Source organism: Hevea brasiliensis, chromosome 14 (assembly GCF_030052815.1).
Source record: "Hevea brasiliensis isolate MT/VB/25A 57/8 chromosome 14, ASM3005281v1, whole genome shotgun sequence".
In the NCBI taxonomy this organism is placed as follows: domain Eukaryota; kingdom Viridiplantae; phylum Streptophyta; class Magnoliopsida; order Malpighiales; family Euphorbiaceae; genus Hevea; species Hevea brasiliensis.
The window spans coordinates 88905330-88924015 of NC_079506.1; the positions used below are offsets into that span (position 1 = coordinate 88905330).

The 18686-nt window shown below is 32.3% G+C and overlaps 2 protein-coding genes across 3 annotated transcripts; both read right to left on the bottom strand.

The window, feature by feature from the left end:
- Positions 1 to 7054: 7054 nt before the first annotated feature.
- Positions 7055 to 10205, bottom strand: LOC110660174 (uncharacterized). The gene is made up of 6 exons (XM_021818369.2): positions 9840 to 10205; positions 8961 to 9089; positions 8713 to 8833; positions 8520 to 8601; positions 7628 to 7781; positions 7055 to 7527 (listed from the first exon to the last, which is right to left on the bottom strand). Exons 1-6 carry the CDS (start codon positions 10116 to 10118, stop codon positions 7396 to 7398), a joined length of 897 nt encoding a protein of 298 aa, XP_021674061.2. The 5' UTR covers positions 10119 to 10205; the 3' UTR covers positions 7055 to 7395.
- A 2387-nt stretch (positions 10206 to 12592) lies between these two features.
- LOC110660173 (uncharacterized) lies at positions 12593 to 17945 on the bottom strand. Of its 2 annotated transcripts, XM_058133747.1 has the most exons (7): positions 17419 to 17945; positions 15561 to 16410; positions 14878 to 15157; positions 14440 to 14547; positions 13843 to 14121; positions 13561 to 13704; positions 12593 to 13114 (listed from the first exon to the last, which is right to left on the bottom strand). In XM_058133747.1, exons 1-7 carry the CDS (start codon positions 17750 to 17752, stop codon positions 12926 to 12928), a joined length of 2184 nt encoding a protein of 727 aa, XP_057989730.1. In that variant the 5' UTR covers positions 17753 to 17945; the 3' UTR covers positions 12593 to 12925. The 2 variants fall into 2 exon arrangements, with proteins under 2 accessions (XP_057989730.1, XP_057989731.1); XM_058133748.1 differs by lacking the exons at positions 15561 to 16410; positions 17419 to 17945 and having other exon boundaries at positions 14440 to 14557; positions 14878 to 15080.
- Positions 17946 to 18686: the final 741 nt, after the last annotated feature.

Sequence of the window (18686 nt, forward strand, 5' to 3'; positions counted from 1 at the left end):
ATAAAATTGTCAAGTGAGCCGGGACAGCCTTCTTCCTCCACCCAGCCGCCACAGTGATTGCCGTCAAGTCTGTGAGTAAAATATTAATTTTAATTGTAATTTCGATATTATTATATTTTCAAGCATGCCCATGCATCACTTATATGTAAATATTTATGTAGTTAAACTCTAGGCATGATTTATGTTGCATTCATAACTGTTAGCGTGCCATGGATGTTGTTGTGGTAATTTGGAGCAGTGTGCGTGCGTTGGCGTGCGTGTGATGTGGTGTGGACTATGGATAGGACGGGTAGACACGGCTTGAGATCTTCGCTGGGACCCGGTCCTTCGGGGTAGACACGGCTTGAGTTCTTCGCTGGGACCCCGATTTGGTTATTAAGTGGAAGTCCGAAATGAGTTCTTCACTGCACCAAAGTTGGATTTAAGAGAGTCAGATAGGGATCAGCTCCCATATTTTATGATTGATGTTACAGGTGCGTGAGTGCTCCAAATTACCTTTTGTTGTTATGATGTGAAAATATGGTTCTTTGTTGCATTTCACTCCACAAAGTTGCATTAGTTCTAGATAGTTATAGAGATTATGGTTAAAATTGATATTTTACACTCTGAGTAGAACGCTCACTCTGTTCAATATTTTTTCAAAGCTGAGGAGGATTTTATTGTGGTTAACCTGCTTTTCTCCTTCGCAGGTTGTTTATCAATAGTTTTGTAATTTTATTTACTCCTAGAATTTCCGCATGTGTTAGAAATATTTAAATGATTCGGGTCTGTAATATAAATTGTCATGTGGACCTGTAAAATTATATGCATGTTTGATAGATTGGATGAGGGAGCTGAGCTCCCATTTATTTTTATGCTGATATGAGTATGTGGAGGGTGAGCTGAGCTCCCCAATTGATGATATATTTTGTTTACAGGTCGGGTGAGTCAAAAACTCCCCGTTGAAAGGTCCACTTTATGGTTGGGCTCTGTCCGGTTGGTTTCTTGAAATTGGGCCCAAATGGGCCTTAGAATTGGGTTAATGAACAGTTAGGCTTACTACGGGCCTCGGGGGCTTTAGGCTGGCCCAGGTCCTAGTGCCGGTCCGGCCCATAGCTTGGGTCGTGACAAATGATCTCCAGTGGTTGTATTATGAAATATGAGTTTGATTAATATCATTGAACTACTCCATCAATATTTTAGGTTTTGAAATAAAATTTTTTTAAAATAAGTGGCTTGAATATCGGCAAGCTAGTTTATAATTAACTGAAGTCTTATAAGAGAAGAATAAATAAATAAATATTTATATATTAATAGAGAGAGAAAGAGAAAGAATTTTTTTTATTTATGTAATAATAAATGCTAAAATTAGTCATAAAAATTTTTGCAGTAACATTTATTTTGTTGTGTATAAAACTAATATATAGTAATAGCATGAATAATTACTGCTATTTATACTTAAAAAAATATAACAGTGATTATTGTTATCATTAAAATTTATTGCTAATAACTATTTTTTTTCTTAGTAATCGTAATTTTATTCTGAAATATCTACTGCTACAATTTTATCGCAGTAATATATAACAATTAATTTATTGTTATCATAAATTTATGACAATAAATTTTAAACTTTTACCAATAAAAACTTTACTGCTAAATCTAAGACTCTATTTGTTTTATAGAAAATATTTTGTATTTTTTAATGTTTAAGGCACTCAGAAAAATGAGTGAAAGAAAAATATTTTACTAGTCAAAAAGAAAATTATGTTATTTTTTTCTAAACTTTAATGATCTTATTGGAAAATAAAAATACTTATACATGCATAATATAAATACATATCTTTAATTTAATATTACAATTAAATAATGAAAAATATTTTTTAAAAAAATATTTTCTTTGAAAAATATTTTCCATATACAAGTTATTTTCCGTAAAACAAATGGAATCTAAGTATAAAAACATTTGCTATATCATTTCATGTAGCTCAAAGGGGTGTTTGCTTTGCATCATTTGCTTGTTTTCGACCTTTTGGGTTCCATTCTTGAAGAAAGTTCTCTTTAAAAGTGTTGTGCTACTATTATAGAAACACCTGGAATTGAATTTAATAAAGGACTTATAATTAAGGGATCCTATGGAAATTAAGGGGCAATGAGTCCTATTAATTTTGAAAATGATTCGGTGTGCATGTGTTTCTCACACTTATAAATTAAGTTTAAAAAAAAAAAATAGTAAGAGATTAAATTCAAATCCTAGCAAGTTCTCCCTTTAACAATTTTCAAAAAAAAAAAAAAAAAAAAACTACATTTCTTTATATAAAGTTGCCTTACTGTTCTTGGAATAAAAATGATGAAAAGGGCTTTGTATATAAAATGTACAAACTTAATTGAAGATGCTCAAAAGTCCAAACTTGAAGGAACTGATAATCTAATCCCAAACTAACAGTACTGGATCCAAAAATTTTTAATTTCCTTTAAAAATGGTGCTCTGATGGTGAACTACTGACTTCTGGCAAGGGAATCTGAAAAACAGCTAATTTTAATAGACATCAAACAACTTGTGTGCATTTTTAATATTATGAGTAGTTTCTCCTCTTTGTTGCTTTCTGATTCTATATATATATATATATATACACATACACACACATAAGTAAATTTTGTATTAATTGATGGATAAGCGTTCTTGATATGACTGTCTCTAAAATATAAAAATATTTGATTTGGTGATCTGATTTTTGAATGACTGCGCCTCAAATTATATTCATGATATACATGGTAGAGAAAATAAATTAGATTCAACTTCATTCTAAAAATAATTTAAGAGAAGAATATTTATTTAAAATTTTTTATTTAGTATAAAGTTCTTATCTCAAATTAATATGAAACAACATAATCTTCATATCCAAACATAAACATTTTAATTATGAGGTTTGTAAGACAAATACATCTGTGGGTGATTCAATATTGAAGCAAGACAGACTCATGCCATGTAAAAGAAATAAATTAGATCTAATTCTACTCTAAAATCTAGTTAAAGGGGTGAAAATTTATCAAACACAAAGTATTTGTCCCAAACCAATGTGGGACAATATGAATTACCTAAATAATCCGATAATAATCATGAACCAAGTACAAAGTATTTTCATAATTAAAATATATTAAATTTAATTTAAAATTAATTTTAATAGTTTTTAACGAATATATTTTGTAAGAATTAGTTACTGTATACTTAATTTTATTTTATATTTAAAAAAAATTAAAGAATTCGTCAACTTTAAGCCCAGCGAAGTAGCTAATGAGGGTAATCATCACTGTTGCACAATATAACAACAAAGACCAAACAGAAAAACAAAATATAAAGAAAGACTTAGCCAATCATAATATTGATTCTTCTACACAAATCTATTTTCTGCTAAAGTATATGGTTGAAGCATTCTTCACAATTATACATTTTAAAAATATATGGTTGAAGCATTCTTCACAATTACATATTTTAATTATTGTAGAATATATATTTTTTTAAAGTGATTATAATTTTTTTTTTCTAAAAATAAAATGTAAAGCTCATCTTGTTTCCTTTGTAATGGATGTATTCACATGCAGGATAGTCCAAACCTGCAACATCACAGCTTAGTGTATCTTTGAATAGCTAAAATTATATAATTCACGTAACAGATACAAGTTTGAGTCCTCAATCTCCTCCTAAAAAAAAGAAAACTCTTTTCATTAAGCAGTTTTGTAAGGGTATGACTCTGGAAAAAAGAAACCACACTTCATTACAGATTTTAGTGAAATTTAAAAAAAAAAAAAAAAGAAACAGAAAAGGTATGATCAGTCTTGAGAAGGATAAGATCGAGTGCTTTTTGTTGCTGTTTATGTGCACATAAAATTGCAGCTTTAGGTCGGCATTGTTACGACATGTATAAGCTTTTTAAGGATATGCAAACCTGTAAAAGTTTCAAAGTTGCTAAACATCATGTTGGGCTGCTAATCAATCCTAAACCATGATCAATTAACTTGACAAAGCAACCGCCGCCCATGTGCCGATGCAAGATGTCTTTGTGCTTCCATTACTAGCTACACTGCCAGACTATTTTTGGTAACATAAAGATCAAACTTAGCAAGCAAGGCAGCAACGCAGCATTTTCAATTTCTTTTAATAGTCGGAGTTTGGCATCGCTCGGCTACCTTGCACAAAAGCCGAACCGAATTAATCATCGTGGCTTCTTAGAGTAGCCTGACAACCCCAAAAGACCCTCAAGAGACCGAAATCCGAATATGCGTCATTCCTGACATCCCCTAAACTCGAATGTGGATGTTTCCATTCTAAGGCCTCTGTGCTAACCATTAGGCCAGCACATCATTGGTAAACAACTTATTTGAAAAGCTGAGAAATAGGCTACAGATGATAAAACAACTCCTTAAATATGTTAAGAGGGTATTAAAATTAAATTAAAGTTAAATTTGATATACTTTAGTTAAGAGAATTCAAAACAATTAAATATTTTTTTCAACAATATCTACTGTAGTGTTTTTCTTAAAAAAAGAAGCATTTTGACCTCTTAGCAACAATCATAAACAGACTCTTAATGATTAGTAAAAGGAGTTTAATGTCACAGAATTCCTAAATTAGGGTTCTGCTTCAGATGATAAGAAGAAAGGAGATGAGAGAATAGAAGAGATAGGGATGAGAAGTAGAAAGAAAGAGAATTATAGAGAGAGAAGTAATTCTTTTATTATTAAATTCTTGGCTGTCCCAATTATTTACAATGCTACCCTATTTATACAATATTTTCCTCCCATACATTCTCACAATTCCTATTCCCCTTATTATCATAACATTCCCTGCTTCTTGAGATCATTCTTGTATTCAAGAATGAAAAGTTTCCATGAATAAAAGAAAAATCTTCTATGCAAGTAGCTTGAATGCTATGGTAGAGTTGCATTTTAATTCTAGGACTGAATTGGCAGGAAGCATTTTATCTAAACAAGATTGCCTTTCCAATTGGAATATTGGTGTACCGAAACGTTCTGCCCATACTTTCTTCTTATCAACCATTGTACATTCTCCCTCCAATGACAGAATTTTAATTTCATTTTGTTTCTTTGCCATTTCTCATACTCACCCTCTTTGAGAAGAACAATCGCATAGGAAACTCCCTCCAAATTATAGCAATGAAATTCAAAATCAACTTCTTCATCAACCTTAATTACCCTTGAGTAGTCTAGGATATGCCATGTGTTTGGAAAGGACCACATGTAGCAAAAGTAATGCTCCATAAATGAGAAAAACTTAGTTTTTAGAACCTCTTCAGGAATTAAAACAATATCTCTCAGTTGTTCTTTTGAAAATTCACCAACTCAAATGACATCCCATCTACCTTATCACTACTGAAAATCATCATGGACTGCTTTTCTGGAATATCATGACCCACTGATTCCAACATCAGGTTGAGGATATGAGCCTTAACATCCACCTCTTGGCTGCAAGCCACTTGTGAATTTTCTTCCTTAGTAGCAAGTGAAGCATGAATTCCAATTGTTCCTCATCTAAGTTCAACATATGCATATCAAACTTTTCTATATTGTGATCCTGTTCTACCATATCCACATCATTAATGGGCACTTGCTCTTCTATTTCAAATCTCTCCATTTTTTCTTGAAACGATATCTTCCACTTCTCCTATATTTTATCTAGCCTCTCCTCGTATCTTTTAAATGCCCTATCAACAATTTCATAAAGCCTTATTCCAAATCCCTCAACTTTTATTGATATAACTCCTCCATGCGTTTTGTTAATCTTCGTTCAACAATTTCTAGCATTCCCTTAAGATCCTTTTGTTCCCAAAATTGTACTTCCATGGTTTAATGCTCTAATTTTATTTTGAAGAGAATTTGAGAAAGAAAATTTGAGTAAAATAAAGAAAATTTGAGTAAAATAGTGAAAGAAAATCAACTGATAAAGGAATCTAAGGTTTTTTTTAACAAGGAATTTCAATAAGCTCAAGAATAGGGTTTTAGTACAATCCGAAATTTCATTAACTTCAAGAAATAAGGAAATGGAACCCTTATAATGAACTGAGAATGAAATAAATTGAGAAAAGAGATAGAAAGAGAGAAAAGAATCAAAGAATAGTGAAAAGAGAAAGATATTTTGCAGAGAATGTGAGAAGGAAGAAAGAGAGAAAGAATGGAATATCTGGAGATTCGAAAGAGAGAAGATGAAAATAATTGAGAGGAAAGGAATTTCTATTAATTCTTGGAATTTCAAGAAAGAAAAAAAGAAAGAAGAAAAGAACAAGGTCTACAGAAAAGAAAAGAAGGAATATAGAGGAAAAGAATGAAAGAAATCTCAGGAAAAAGAAGGAAGAATTAGAGGGGAAGAAGAGAGAGAGAGAAGAGAAAGAAACCTAAATCTGAACATGAGTGCAACTCAGATGAACCAAGAAGCAAGCAATGCCCACCCTTGAAAGCTATGATACCAATTTGTTACAGAATCCCTGAATTAGGGTTCTGCATCAAATTATAAGAAGAAAGGAGATGAGAGAATAGAAGAAATTGGAGATAAAAGAATAGAAGAAATTGGAGATAAAAGAATAGAAGAAATAGGGATGAGAAGTAAAAAGAGAGAATTATAGAGAGAAAAGTAATTATTGTATTTTTGAATTCTTGGCTGCCCCAATGCTCCCCTATTTATACAATATTTTCGTCTCATACAATATCACAGTTCCTATTCCCCTTATTATCATAACAGTTAAATGATAAATTTGTCTATGGAGATTTGTAGATGGTGTCAGCTACCACAATTGTCCGCTATAGGCTAAGGTTAGGAAAATGGGAATGTCGACATCACCAAAGAGGACTGAAATATAATAACAACTAATTTGGTAAGTGCAGTTAACATGCAGATGACAATCAGAACTACCCTCACTTGTGCAATGAAACATCAGCCATTCGATCAAATGAAAAAATGATCATCAAACAGCTAACAACTCGGGTACGTAAGCATATCCTCTTGACAACGATCCTAAATCTGCATCGCACACATATGCAGTAAATTCCACTTGAAAACCAACTATATAAAACAATCAGAAATGTGTGGACTATTAATAATCATTGATAAAGTACAATTTACAGAACTGAGACTCTCAGAGAGATACATAAACACTAAACAGGAATGAAAACATGTAAACAGAATTACAATAAGAATCAGAGTATTAACAAATCTAAAGAAATAACCTTTGTGACTATTTGCCCGATGAAAGCACAGATGAATTATTTTTCTGAAAATGCATGACTTTCTTGAACGCCTATGAAATACAAATTAATGCTATACAAAAAGTTGTCTTCTGCACAAAATGCTGCCTGTGTGGAGGGTAAAAGAATGGTAGCTTTCATTTGCATTCTATCCTTATCCTACTATGTCCAACCAGAAGCAGGGATTCCCTGATTTTGAAACCATTCAGGCATGTGGAATCTTTCATATAACACAGGTCTTACATCTTTCTGATTAGAGAGGTGCTTAAGGAGTGGAAGAAGGACATCCAGAAGCTGATAAAGCCATAAAAAAACAGATGGAGATCTAGTAAGCAATGGAACAAACAAGATTGGAGAAATTCACCATAAAAGTTTGCAATTTAGATATAGCGACCTGTGTATCATATGGTTGAGCTGCAGAAAAAGGAACGCATGGAATTCCATTCAACGGTTGCAACAAGAAACTAAATGGATTGTTGTCAACTATAACAGTTCTGCGAGGATCCTTTGACAGACAAGAGAGATCCTTCACATGCTCCCTATATTTCCTGTTCACATACCACATGAGAGGTCTGTCAATAGAAAAAATAATCTCAAGCTTAATGGTCACAAAAGAAGCTTAATGATCATTAATTATGACACTTTTCTTTTTTTTTTTTTAAAAAAAAAGACCAGAATCAAATTAAAGTGCACAGCATAAGGAATCAACTATCAAGGAAGAAATGGAAATACTGCATTTTATTGTCTTAAGAAATGAAGTTGTTTCTTTAATTTTCTTGAATGAATGACTTAGCAAATGAACATTGTATTACAAGTACAAAATACACATGAAGTCATTATGCAGGCACATATCTGAAAAAAGTTGGACAGGGCGTGTTTGTATATATTAGCAATTTAACATGGAAGTTTTAGTAAATTGCATGATCTACAAAAAGTAATAATTTTCTTGATTTCAGATTTTATTTCATTTCACAAGGTAAATACTTGTACTGAGGTATGGCAGTAAACAGCTAATCCAGCAGAAATGCAGAACATTTAAGCATATTCAAGTAAGATAAACAGAAAAAATCTATCAACTAAGAAAGTTCTGAGTAATTGTATTTTGATTTTTTCATCATAGCGAAACTTTCTCTCATCTTACCCATGAACATAAACCTTACTATCAAACCACATAAATGTTGTGTTATTCTTACTCCATTTTCTATACTGTTTGATTGTACGATTGTGTGTGTACCTTATATTTGCATGCCTGATACAACAAGAGCAACACAGAAAAGGGTACTTACGTGCTAATTGTTGAAGGCCGATAAAGGCGACGGCTAAATAGATTTTCTGTATCTATTCTGTCCACAAGGGGTTTAGCATAACCTGCAAACAAGCATAAGTGGTAAATTGAACATAACAACAAAATTAATGATAAAAGAAAAAGAAATAACAGCAAATAAGAAAACCCAAAATAGTATTTAGTAATTAACAAACCTTCAAGGCCAGCAGTAAACAACACAAGATCAGCAAATTCACTTAGTTGTTTTAGGAATTCAGCCAGCCCTGGACGCTCAAACACCGTAACAAAATTGATTTTAGGTTTCCCTTCACATTCCTTCAAGGCCCAACATAGTAATATCAAAATAGTTTCTCTTAAATAGACAATAAATTATCATTTAGAGAGAGAGAGAGAGAGAGAGAGAGAGAGAGAGGAGCGGAAGAGAGCCTAGAACATATGAGACCTTTTCTGAAGATAAGCATTCCAATTCAAACCACTTCAGTCCAGCTTCAGTTGCTTGATTACGTAGAATAGCTGGCAAACTAGATGTCTCATACGAACATATTAGAGTTTCATCCAAGTCCAGAACCACCTGCAGGTGCACACATGCTCAAGAGCATAAACAAACAGAAAGAGAGAGAAAAAACTTGATGACACCACTCAGCACAATTGGTAACACAAAGAAGTTAACACATATCAACCCATGTGTTGCCCTCGGCGTATCAAACTTAATAAATTGCATATTGAAGATCAATAACAAATGAGATACAGCTATTGAATTCTATAAAAACCTCATATTTTTGTTATTCATTCCATAACCATAATACACAATCCACAGAAGTCAAACCCAAAAAGACAGTCTTGAGAATGGAAATCTTTTCAAGGAGGACAGAAGAATAAATTGAAAAATAGAAGAAAGGTAAAACGTAAACTGATGTGAACTTAAACCAATATAAAGTGCGCAAACTATGGGAGAAAGAGGTAAAAATCATTACATCAAATTAGGGATTAAGAAACCATTTGCAAAAAATAATCCAAAAATATTTGCAAATGGAGAGCATATATAGTTTAGTGTTCTTCAATTGTGCCTCAGCAATCCCAGCAATCCCAACTCTTAAAGCACAAAACTTGAGAAGCTATAATCCATCCCAAAATTAGAGTCATTTATCTCCTAATCATGATAATTCCTCAGTTAGTTATACAAAACGGGACTAAATTTAGATATCTGTTTCTATTTATTAAAAAATAACTCCATTCTACAAACAAATCAGACGCAGACAAGTTCAAAGGGGGAAAGAAGAAAGGAAAGAAATTGGAATTCCAGAAAAACAGAAAACCATACTGTGAGTTTTTTGATAGGCTCATCAGCAAAAGAGGAGTCACGTCCGGCGGTGATCTCAAGAGTAGTGCGAGAGTCAATCTCCGGCAACTCAACGACTGGCAAAGGCTTGAAAGAGTTAGAAGAGGAAGAAGAAGAAGAAGAGAGGAGAGGAAGGTGGCCTAAGGCTCGAAGGATCTGGAGGAAGATCTGAAAGAAGAAAGCGAGCCAGTTCCAGAGCGTCCTCCACAGTTGAAGAGAGCGAGTTGAGTAGACGACCTCGGGCTGAGTCAACTCAGCCATATCATGGAATTGAGTGGTGGCGGAGGAGGAGAAGATGGCGGTAAAGAGCCAATTCGTAATGGTGGTGAAATGATTAATTCATTTTATTCATTAAAAGTCTTGAGAGAAAGTAAGAATAAAAATGAGAGCGATGATAAAATTTATCCCACGCGCTTTGATAGAAAGTACATCTTAATTTAGATTATTAATTATTGTCTTTTTTTTAGAATAAATAATTAATTAAAGTCAAAAGTATATTTATACATGCAAAATAATTAATTAATTAATAATTTTTATAAATTTCATAGTTATAATTACAATTACAATATTATTTTCCTTAAAAATTTTAAGCTCTTATGTAAGTCTCATAATTGAAAAATAATAATCATAGCTTAATTAGTTATATTTTAATTTTAATTTTAATTTTGATCATTAAATAAAATTATTATTAAATTTTAAATAAAATTTTGATTATTAAATAAAATTTTGGGATCCTAAAGGTTTTGCGATTGCAAGCAATGATTAGGGGAGGTTTAACACGCACAGGTGGGAGAGCGTAGGAAAGAAATAGCAAAACGACAGAGAGAAGCGAGAAAGTGAAGGAGGGAGTTTTGTTGAATCGAATCAGCCAATGAGAAGAGACAATCTCTCTTTAAGATCATTACTCGCGGTCTGAGAAAGCCTGAGAAGATGATATCTAGTGTAGTCGTGCCTATGGAAAAATATGTGCAACCTTTTCTCTTTGCGTTGTTCAAAGTAGCTAAATATTATCACATATAGTTATAATATTTTTATAATTATCATTAAATTTTAATTTTTTATAAAATTTATTAAATTTTAATTTAATTTATAAAAATCAGCAGGTTAATAAGTTAATAAATTAATTTAAAGATTTTAATTTTTGATCATATTAATTTTCATAAAATTAAATTAAAATTTAATAAACTTTATAAAATAAATTAAAATTTAATAATTTTATGAAAATACGTGAATTATGTAAAACTCTGTTTAAAATAAATAAATTAATGATTAAAAATAATTTTTTAAAAAAAAAGTATATATAAAGTGATTTAAATAGAGAATAACAACAATTATTTAACACATTTAATAACATTTTTTAATTAAAAAATAAATAATGTTTTTACAAACAAAGCACATACGTTATACTTAGAGCAATAAAGTAGGCAAGTTATTATCATTATTTAATTTTTAAATTATGATTATTAAAAATAAGTATAAATTGCAATAATTATCAAAAAATTAAAAACATCCAATGTGAAAAATAATACAATCATAATAAAATTAAAAGTGAAAGCAAATTATTCTAAAATACAAATTGATGTTATTTATTATAAAATAATAAATATTAATGTATATTATAAATATAATAGTTTAAATATCTCTATATCAATTGTAAAATTTATCATATTTATAGTAAAAATGATTCAAAATAGAAAAAGCAAAAATTATTAAAAAGAGAAATATTTAGAGATCACTGGCTATTTTAGTTCAAAATTTAGGAAAATTGAAATCACAATTGCAATTTCCATTCTAATTCAATTTTGATTTAATCAAATTTAACGATTATTTTTTTGTTTTTTAAGGTAATTTTTTTAATTTTTTGAATATAAAAATTTTAATTTTCAATCAAACCAAATGACTTCAATTTGATTCAAAATCAATTTTAGCCAAACTTGTCTTCTTGGTCAAATTTGGACTATGAATGTAGTTTTGGTTGGCTAACCTTGTGATCTCAATCAACTTAATAAATTATTGGATGCATCTAATAATATAAGTTAAAACTCATATAAAATTAATTAAAGTGTATATATAAAGTATTTTAATAAATATATATAAATATTTAATTAAACGATTAATGAGTTTATTTTTATATAAGTTTGATCTATCTGTAGCTGCAAATTTTTTTTAAATTATGTTTGATTTTGAATGTTAATAAATTTGTATAGATAGTTATCCATTTATGAGTCTAGGCCAACTTGATGAGAATTGGAATCAAAGAGTTGATTACACATTAGCAGCCAAAGAGGAGCGATTAAGACCAAGTCTTTCCTAGTTTTCTCCATGAGGTGTACATGAAGAACATTCTTTTTCTCTCCTCATACTAAATACAACTTGTGCTCATCTTTTCTTCCTATCCATTTTTTATAGTTTCTATGTATACATACTTGTCGATCAGAATTCAATTTTATTAACAAAAGTAATTATTGAATCATGAGTTAATGACTCTTAGCTTAATAAGATGAGAACTACACAAGGATAATAATTAAAAAGCAGCATCGACTGCCTTGGAATTATAGTGAACATGAAGCTTTAAGAGCAGCCAAGATTATCATTTGCTAAAGAGAATGGATAAGGATTCAATCGCAGACCATGCTTGTAAGAAATTCAAACCATACTCCTTCAAGAGTTTCTGAAATACCCAGAAAGAAAAATCATATGCAGCATTTTCAGAAGTACTTAACACTTGCCAAGTATGAAGAATCCAAAGCAATGCACTAAACATCTTATTATTGTGCCTCTGTTTATGCCAATCAATGCTGCGGCGTTCAAGCTACATACAAAAACCCCTACCAATGGGATCAAAAAAATATGCAGAACAACCTTCTGTACAGAATAAATTATGTGTTGATTAACAAGCAAGTATATGCAACTTAGTTCAGTAAGCTGGGGTGGTTGCATTCACATCAAAACAAAACTGATATTGGAAACCTGTGCTCCAGTGTTATGCTCACAGTTTTCCCGGCTCACAAGACAGTGTAATAAACAGACGTAAATGTATCAACAAGAGTGGTAAATCCTCCAGAAATTCAGTAAGAATTTGACTCATAAGAATAAGAAAGCCAAGGGTGCTCTAGTGCCTCCCTTGCAGTTGGGCGCCTCAGGGGATTGACCTCAAGCAAGCTTCTCACAAAGTCGATAAATCCATCATCATAAGTCTGCAGATGATGCTCCAATGAGGACTCCTCTGGGATAATGTACTCTATTTGGTTTGTTTCCTGCACACATAATTAGCAGCATTAGTAATAAGGAGTGGTGAAATTAGTATATGGGGGCCCCAGAAACGGGGAGAGTTCCCTGTTTGCTTTTGTAGGGAGGTTGTTTATGCAACTTGAGCCCATGACCTTCTGGTCACAAAGAAACTCAAATCACAGTGGAAATTGATTAAATTATTAATCATTAAGGGAAATCTATTAGAATATGATCTCTCGACTTAAAAGTACTTTTATGCGTCTCATGATTTAAAAAAAATTCCCCCAGTGGAGTTTGAATTTAGCAGCACATTAACGGTCTAAATAATTTCACCTAAATTGAACTTCAGACAACGATTACTTCAGCTTTCACTGTCTCACACATGAAGACAAGAAGTCATGTCCAAAATTGAGTTGCAGGCAAAGCATGCCCAGTATATTATGATTTGGTGAAGTAAATATGGCTGACAAACCTCATTTACATAATAGAGATCGTATTCTTTTGTAAAGTACTTGTGTGTCTCCTGCCCCCTCACCAACATCTCCAAATCAATAGGGCCCAGCATCCCAATCATAAGTGCAAGGATCATTACAACCGCATCATTCGGAAACAGCACCTGATAAAGAAATTTATATTGAATATGACATGTTGGCTAAATTATCGAAGAGAATTATTCTTTAATATCCAAGGCAATCCAAGAGAAACATCAATGGATAATGAAACCATCCATGGAGTATGGAAGGGTAAGACATACTTCCCCAGAACATAGCTCAGCCAAGATGCAGCCAAGAGACCATAAGTCAATCTTCTGGTCATATGGAAGACCCAAAATGACTTCAGGGGCTCTGTAGGAACGAGATTGTACATATAGGCACAAGTTGTCTGACTTAAAGCAACTGCTTCCAAGATCAATAACCTTGATCTCACATCTCCTGTAACTCTTTATCAGAATATTCTCAGGCTTGAGATCACAATGAATAATTCCCAAGTGATGCAAGAATTCCAGTGCCTCCAAACATTGACGAGTTATAACCTGACAGGAACAATCAAACAGCTCATTGTTACAAATTTTGTGTGCTCTAGATTCACATTAGCAAGTTACAATTTTCAGGAATAGGTTATCTTTGTTACTTCATAACAAATAGCAACTAGAATGGCTAAAATGAATTGCTTCATATCAGTTAGCAAATTCAAACTAATGCAAGTCATCAGAACTATACATCCAAAGCGATTGTAGTGGTTCTCCAAATCCAACAGACTAAAACAATAGAATTTTGGACCTAAAAGAAGAGGGCAAAGACAAAGAATCAAAGGAAGATAAAATCAAGTCTAACAGCAGAACCAAACTAACCTGCAGTCTGCTCAGAGTGAAATATGGTTCACCGCCTGATTCTTGATTAAATTTCTGAAATTCATACAAGTTTGCACGGAGGAGTTCACAAACGATGAAGAGATGCTCCTGCAGAGTTCTAAGTAGACAATATTACAAGCAGTATGATAATTTCAACAAGCGAGAATATTTTAATGATTATCACAATTTCTATCAGTAATTTATGAGAACCATACACAAGATAAAGCCATGAAATCTCAGATACGTGTTCTCTGCCACCAGTGACTGTATGAGAATAGAATGAGAAAAATTATAATGTTTTTGCTGAAATTAAAAGGCACGATTATACTGTTGTACCATCTATACAAGGAACGAGATTAACGAGAAGGTGTAATAGATTCTTATTAGCAATAACTTTCAGGAAAAACACAATAAATTACCCAACTTTTCTAGATGTACCTGGTGATAGAAGTAGTCATAAAGACGAAGAATGTGGCGTTCATCAGCTGGATCATGCTTGTTCACAAGCTTCAGAAGTTTAATTTCATCTAAACTCTGATCGAAAAAATCTTTATCGTTTTTAATAATCTTCAGACAAACATCTACTTCTGTGTGAAGATCATGAGCCTGAACAACCTTACTGAAAGCAGCTGAACCTAGGTATTCTGTGACATAATATCTGCCTGCGATGACAGAATTAAGCACAATAGGCAGATCCTTATTTTCCTCGAATCCTGTCCTGTAGATTGCATAACTTGTAAGTATACTGATTCTACATATCAGCTAGCAATGCACATGCTTTAAATATCACTTGAAACAAAGAACCAGCAGCAGGATTCCAAAACACACAAGACCTAAATAATATAAAGGGTCAATTTGCTATACAGGGGAAGTGTCCTCCTTCCAATTAAGAATGACTCGATAAGTTTAATGATGCTGAGAAGCCGGCAAGAATTTGAGCAAGACATATTAGACACTACTAAACCAAAACATGTTTAACTAATTCCAATCCAATGCTTGAACGAATTTTCTTATGGCATACTAATTAGCTCCAAAATTTTAACTATCTCAGTTGACATCCATACCAAGATCAGAACTACAATGCAACCAAAATCTCAGGAAATCAACTATCTCAAACTAACCTGTTTTTCCTATGTATGATTCGCAGATCAAATACTTCATATTCATCCTCCTGAGTATCGAACATCAGAAGCTCATCTGCAGTAACTTCACCATCTTCATCTGCAGCAGTCTTAAGCTCGTCAGCTTCTCCGTTTGCTTCTCTACCATTTCCAACTTCATAGTCAGCAAATCCATTTGATATTATTTCAGTGGAGCTTTTATAATTTTCAAACAAGTCACTGTTGGAATGCGCTTTTGAAGAGTAGTAACCATTCTTGTTTTTTCCATTTCCAGGAGCTACATCACAATCAGTGGGAATATCTCCAACTCTTAGCTGAAAATCACTCAAATAAGTGTTTTTGGAACTCGAATAGATGTGATCAATTGGATCCCTAACATAATTTCCCTCTGCTCCTACACAGCATTTGTAAAGAGGAACTGAACAACCATTCCTCTCAATACCTACTTCAGGATGGTTTCCATTATCAAAATGATAAAAGTCCATTGCTTGAGCTTCATTCTTATCTTTCACAGATGTCACATTAAAAAGACAAGGCTTATCCAAGAAATCATTGTTTGCTTCTGTTTCAAATCCTTCAGTTTTATCAAATAAACTCTGTGGATTTTCAAATTGGTTCACTGTCCCTGATGTCATGACAAATTTATCCTCACTTGGACCACCGAAGCAGTCTGGCCCATTGAACGATGGAGTCATGAAGTAGCCCTCGTCTCTTTCATCATACCAATAGAGGTCATTTTGCAAATCAAGACCGGGGTAATCACGTGCTGTGCCAAACTGAGACAACCTATCTGATGATGTTTCTGAATTATCTTGAGATCCAGAACAAAGTCCATATGGATTTGTAAATTCTGCAGAAATAAAAAGGGGTTAAAATGCTCAATTAACCACCAAGTATGGCACAGAACTGTAGCTTGTGCATGTAAGCACAAAAAAGAAAAGAGCAATATTTTTTTTGGATTTGACTTGCCTACATCAGGAGTATTTCACCAAACCAACAGATGAGTACCTTGAGTGCTTTACACTTTTGGGCAATGAATGATTGCCACCTATTCCAATTGCTACAGTCACCCATATTTGGCACTCATCTATCAGCTTGGAGTAACACTCTTTAAGTGTAGAAAAGAATTTTTCCTCATCTCTAGAGATAGCCCTGAAGACAACCACTCCAGTACCACTATGCCAAAGCTCATTTATAGAGAGCAATTATTGAAACATACGAGAAACACTTATAAAAAAAGCAGAATATTAGAGAGCTATTGGAGTGGCTTGGCATATATTAGCTAAATAACCATTCAAAATAAAAGGGGGAAAAAGAAAAAGAATGGTACTATAATAGATACAAAATAACCTTGTTGTGTCAAGTCATCATAAAAAAGCAGAAGTAGAAATTATATAAAATAATTGCACATTTTGGTTTCTGAGAATTTATAACAACAAGAACTAGGAATCTTATCATAGGTCGCAATCTTTTATCTGAGCTTCATGTGCAAGACCCTCCACAAACAAACAAAAGAACCAAACACATATCTCTATATTAGAAAAAAATAACACTTTCAATCTTTCACGTAGTACTAAGTACTAATCCATAAATCCAATGATCTAAAAAAGTAAAATTTGAATTCCTAAAGTTCCACCATAGAGAGTAGCAGAGATGATGAAACAAGATTCTATGTTCAGATAACCACATGAAGATGCAGTACAATTAACCAATCTCACCTTAAGTAGAAGTTTTCAAATTCTAGAAAACAAAGAAAGAAAAAGACTTGATAAAGCAAGAATCTTAAAATCAGGAAAAAAAAAATATCAATCATAAATTCAAAACTGAAGCTTTAAACACAATTAAGAAAAAAAATTACCTGAAGAGCACAAATTACTAGTGGAAGATCCCAAGCTAACAAACTCCTCATCCGAGCCAGACCCAGAACTCGATCTTGAACCTTCACCACCACCAACACCGCCATCTTCATCCGGACGCCGGAAGCTCGCCGGAATCCTCACCGGAGGCAAAACAAACAAGAATTTCTCGAAATCAAAAGAACCCAGTTCATGTTTCTCAATCATATCCTCTTTAAGAGCATACTCCGCTTCTTTTAGCCCATTTTTGCGTAGAAAATCCAAAACTGATTGGACGTCTGAGAAGACTGGAACTGGAGGCTCTGCTGCTTCTGCTTCTGCTTCTGCCTTCGCCATGATAGTGAAAAGTCAAACAACACAGAGTGAAAGATGAAAGGAAGCAGCAGGTGATGAGTAAATGTGAATTAGGCAAAATTGGAGGGTCAAAAGTGAGAAAAAATAAGCCATGTTTCAGGGTTTGCATGCTCTTTCTTCTCTCTTTCTTGTCTGCGTGTGTTAGTTGTTGTAAAACAGAAGCTAAGAGAGAGAAGGCGGAATGTCTTTCTTACCAACTTTGAAAAGGTGTGGGCTTTGGGAGGTTTGGGATCAGTGGGGTCATTTCGGACACGTGGATATGTAACAGTCTTACACGTGGAGTTTGATAATGATTTGGAGCTTGTGGGTCTTTGCTGTTTTGGTGGCGCGTCATTTTTGGGACCATTTCCATTCCCTACTACTTTTATTATTTTTTATTTTTTTTCTAATTTTCTTTTTAACTTTTTGGTAGAGTTGGCCAAAAAATTTTCGTTTTCAAGCAGGTTGTGTTTGGACATTAATTAAAATAAATAAAAAAAATAATTTCGGAATTAAAAATTAAAAAATTTTAATTTTCTTATTTTATTATATTATATATTTTTATATAAATTTAATATTATATTTATTTCACATAATATATTATTTTTATTAAAAAAATTAAATTATTTTTAAAAATTTGGCTTCCTCTTTAATATTATAATTAAATAACAAAAAATATTTTAAGACACAAAACAAATTTTCACAAAACAAATGGAACTTTAAATGTTATTTTCTTATTTTATTATTATAATTTGAATTTATATAATTAAAAAAAACTTATATTTCTTGTGTTATAAAAATGTAAATAATAATAATAATAATAATAATAATAATAATTCAATAGTGTAAATTTAAAAATTATAAAGAGGAAAATGAAATTTAAAATTCATTGAATGGGAATGGAAATTCAATTCAATGGGATTCAATTTCAAGCTCT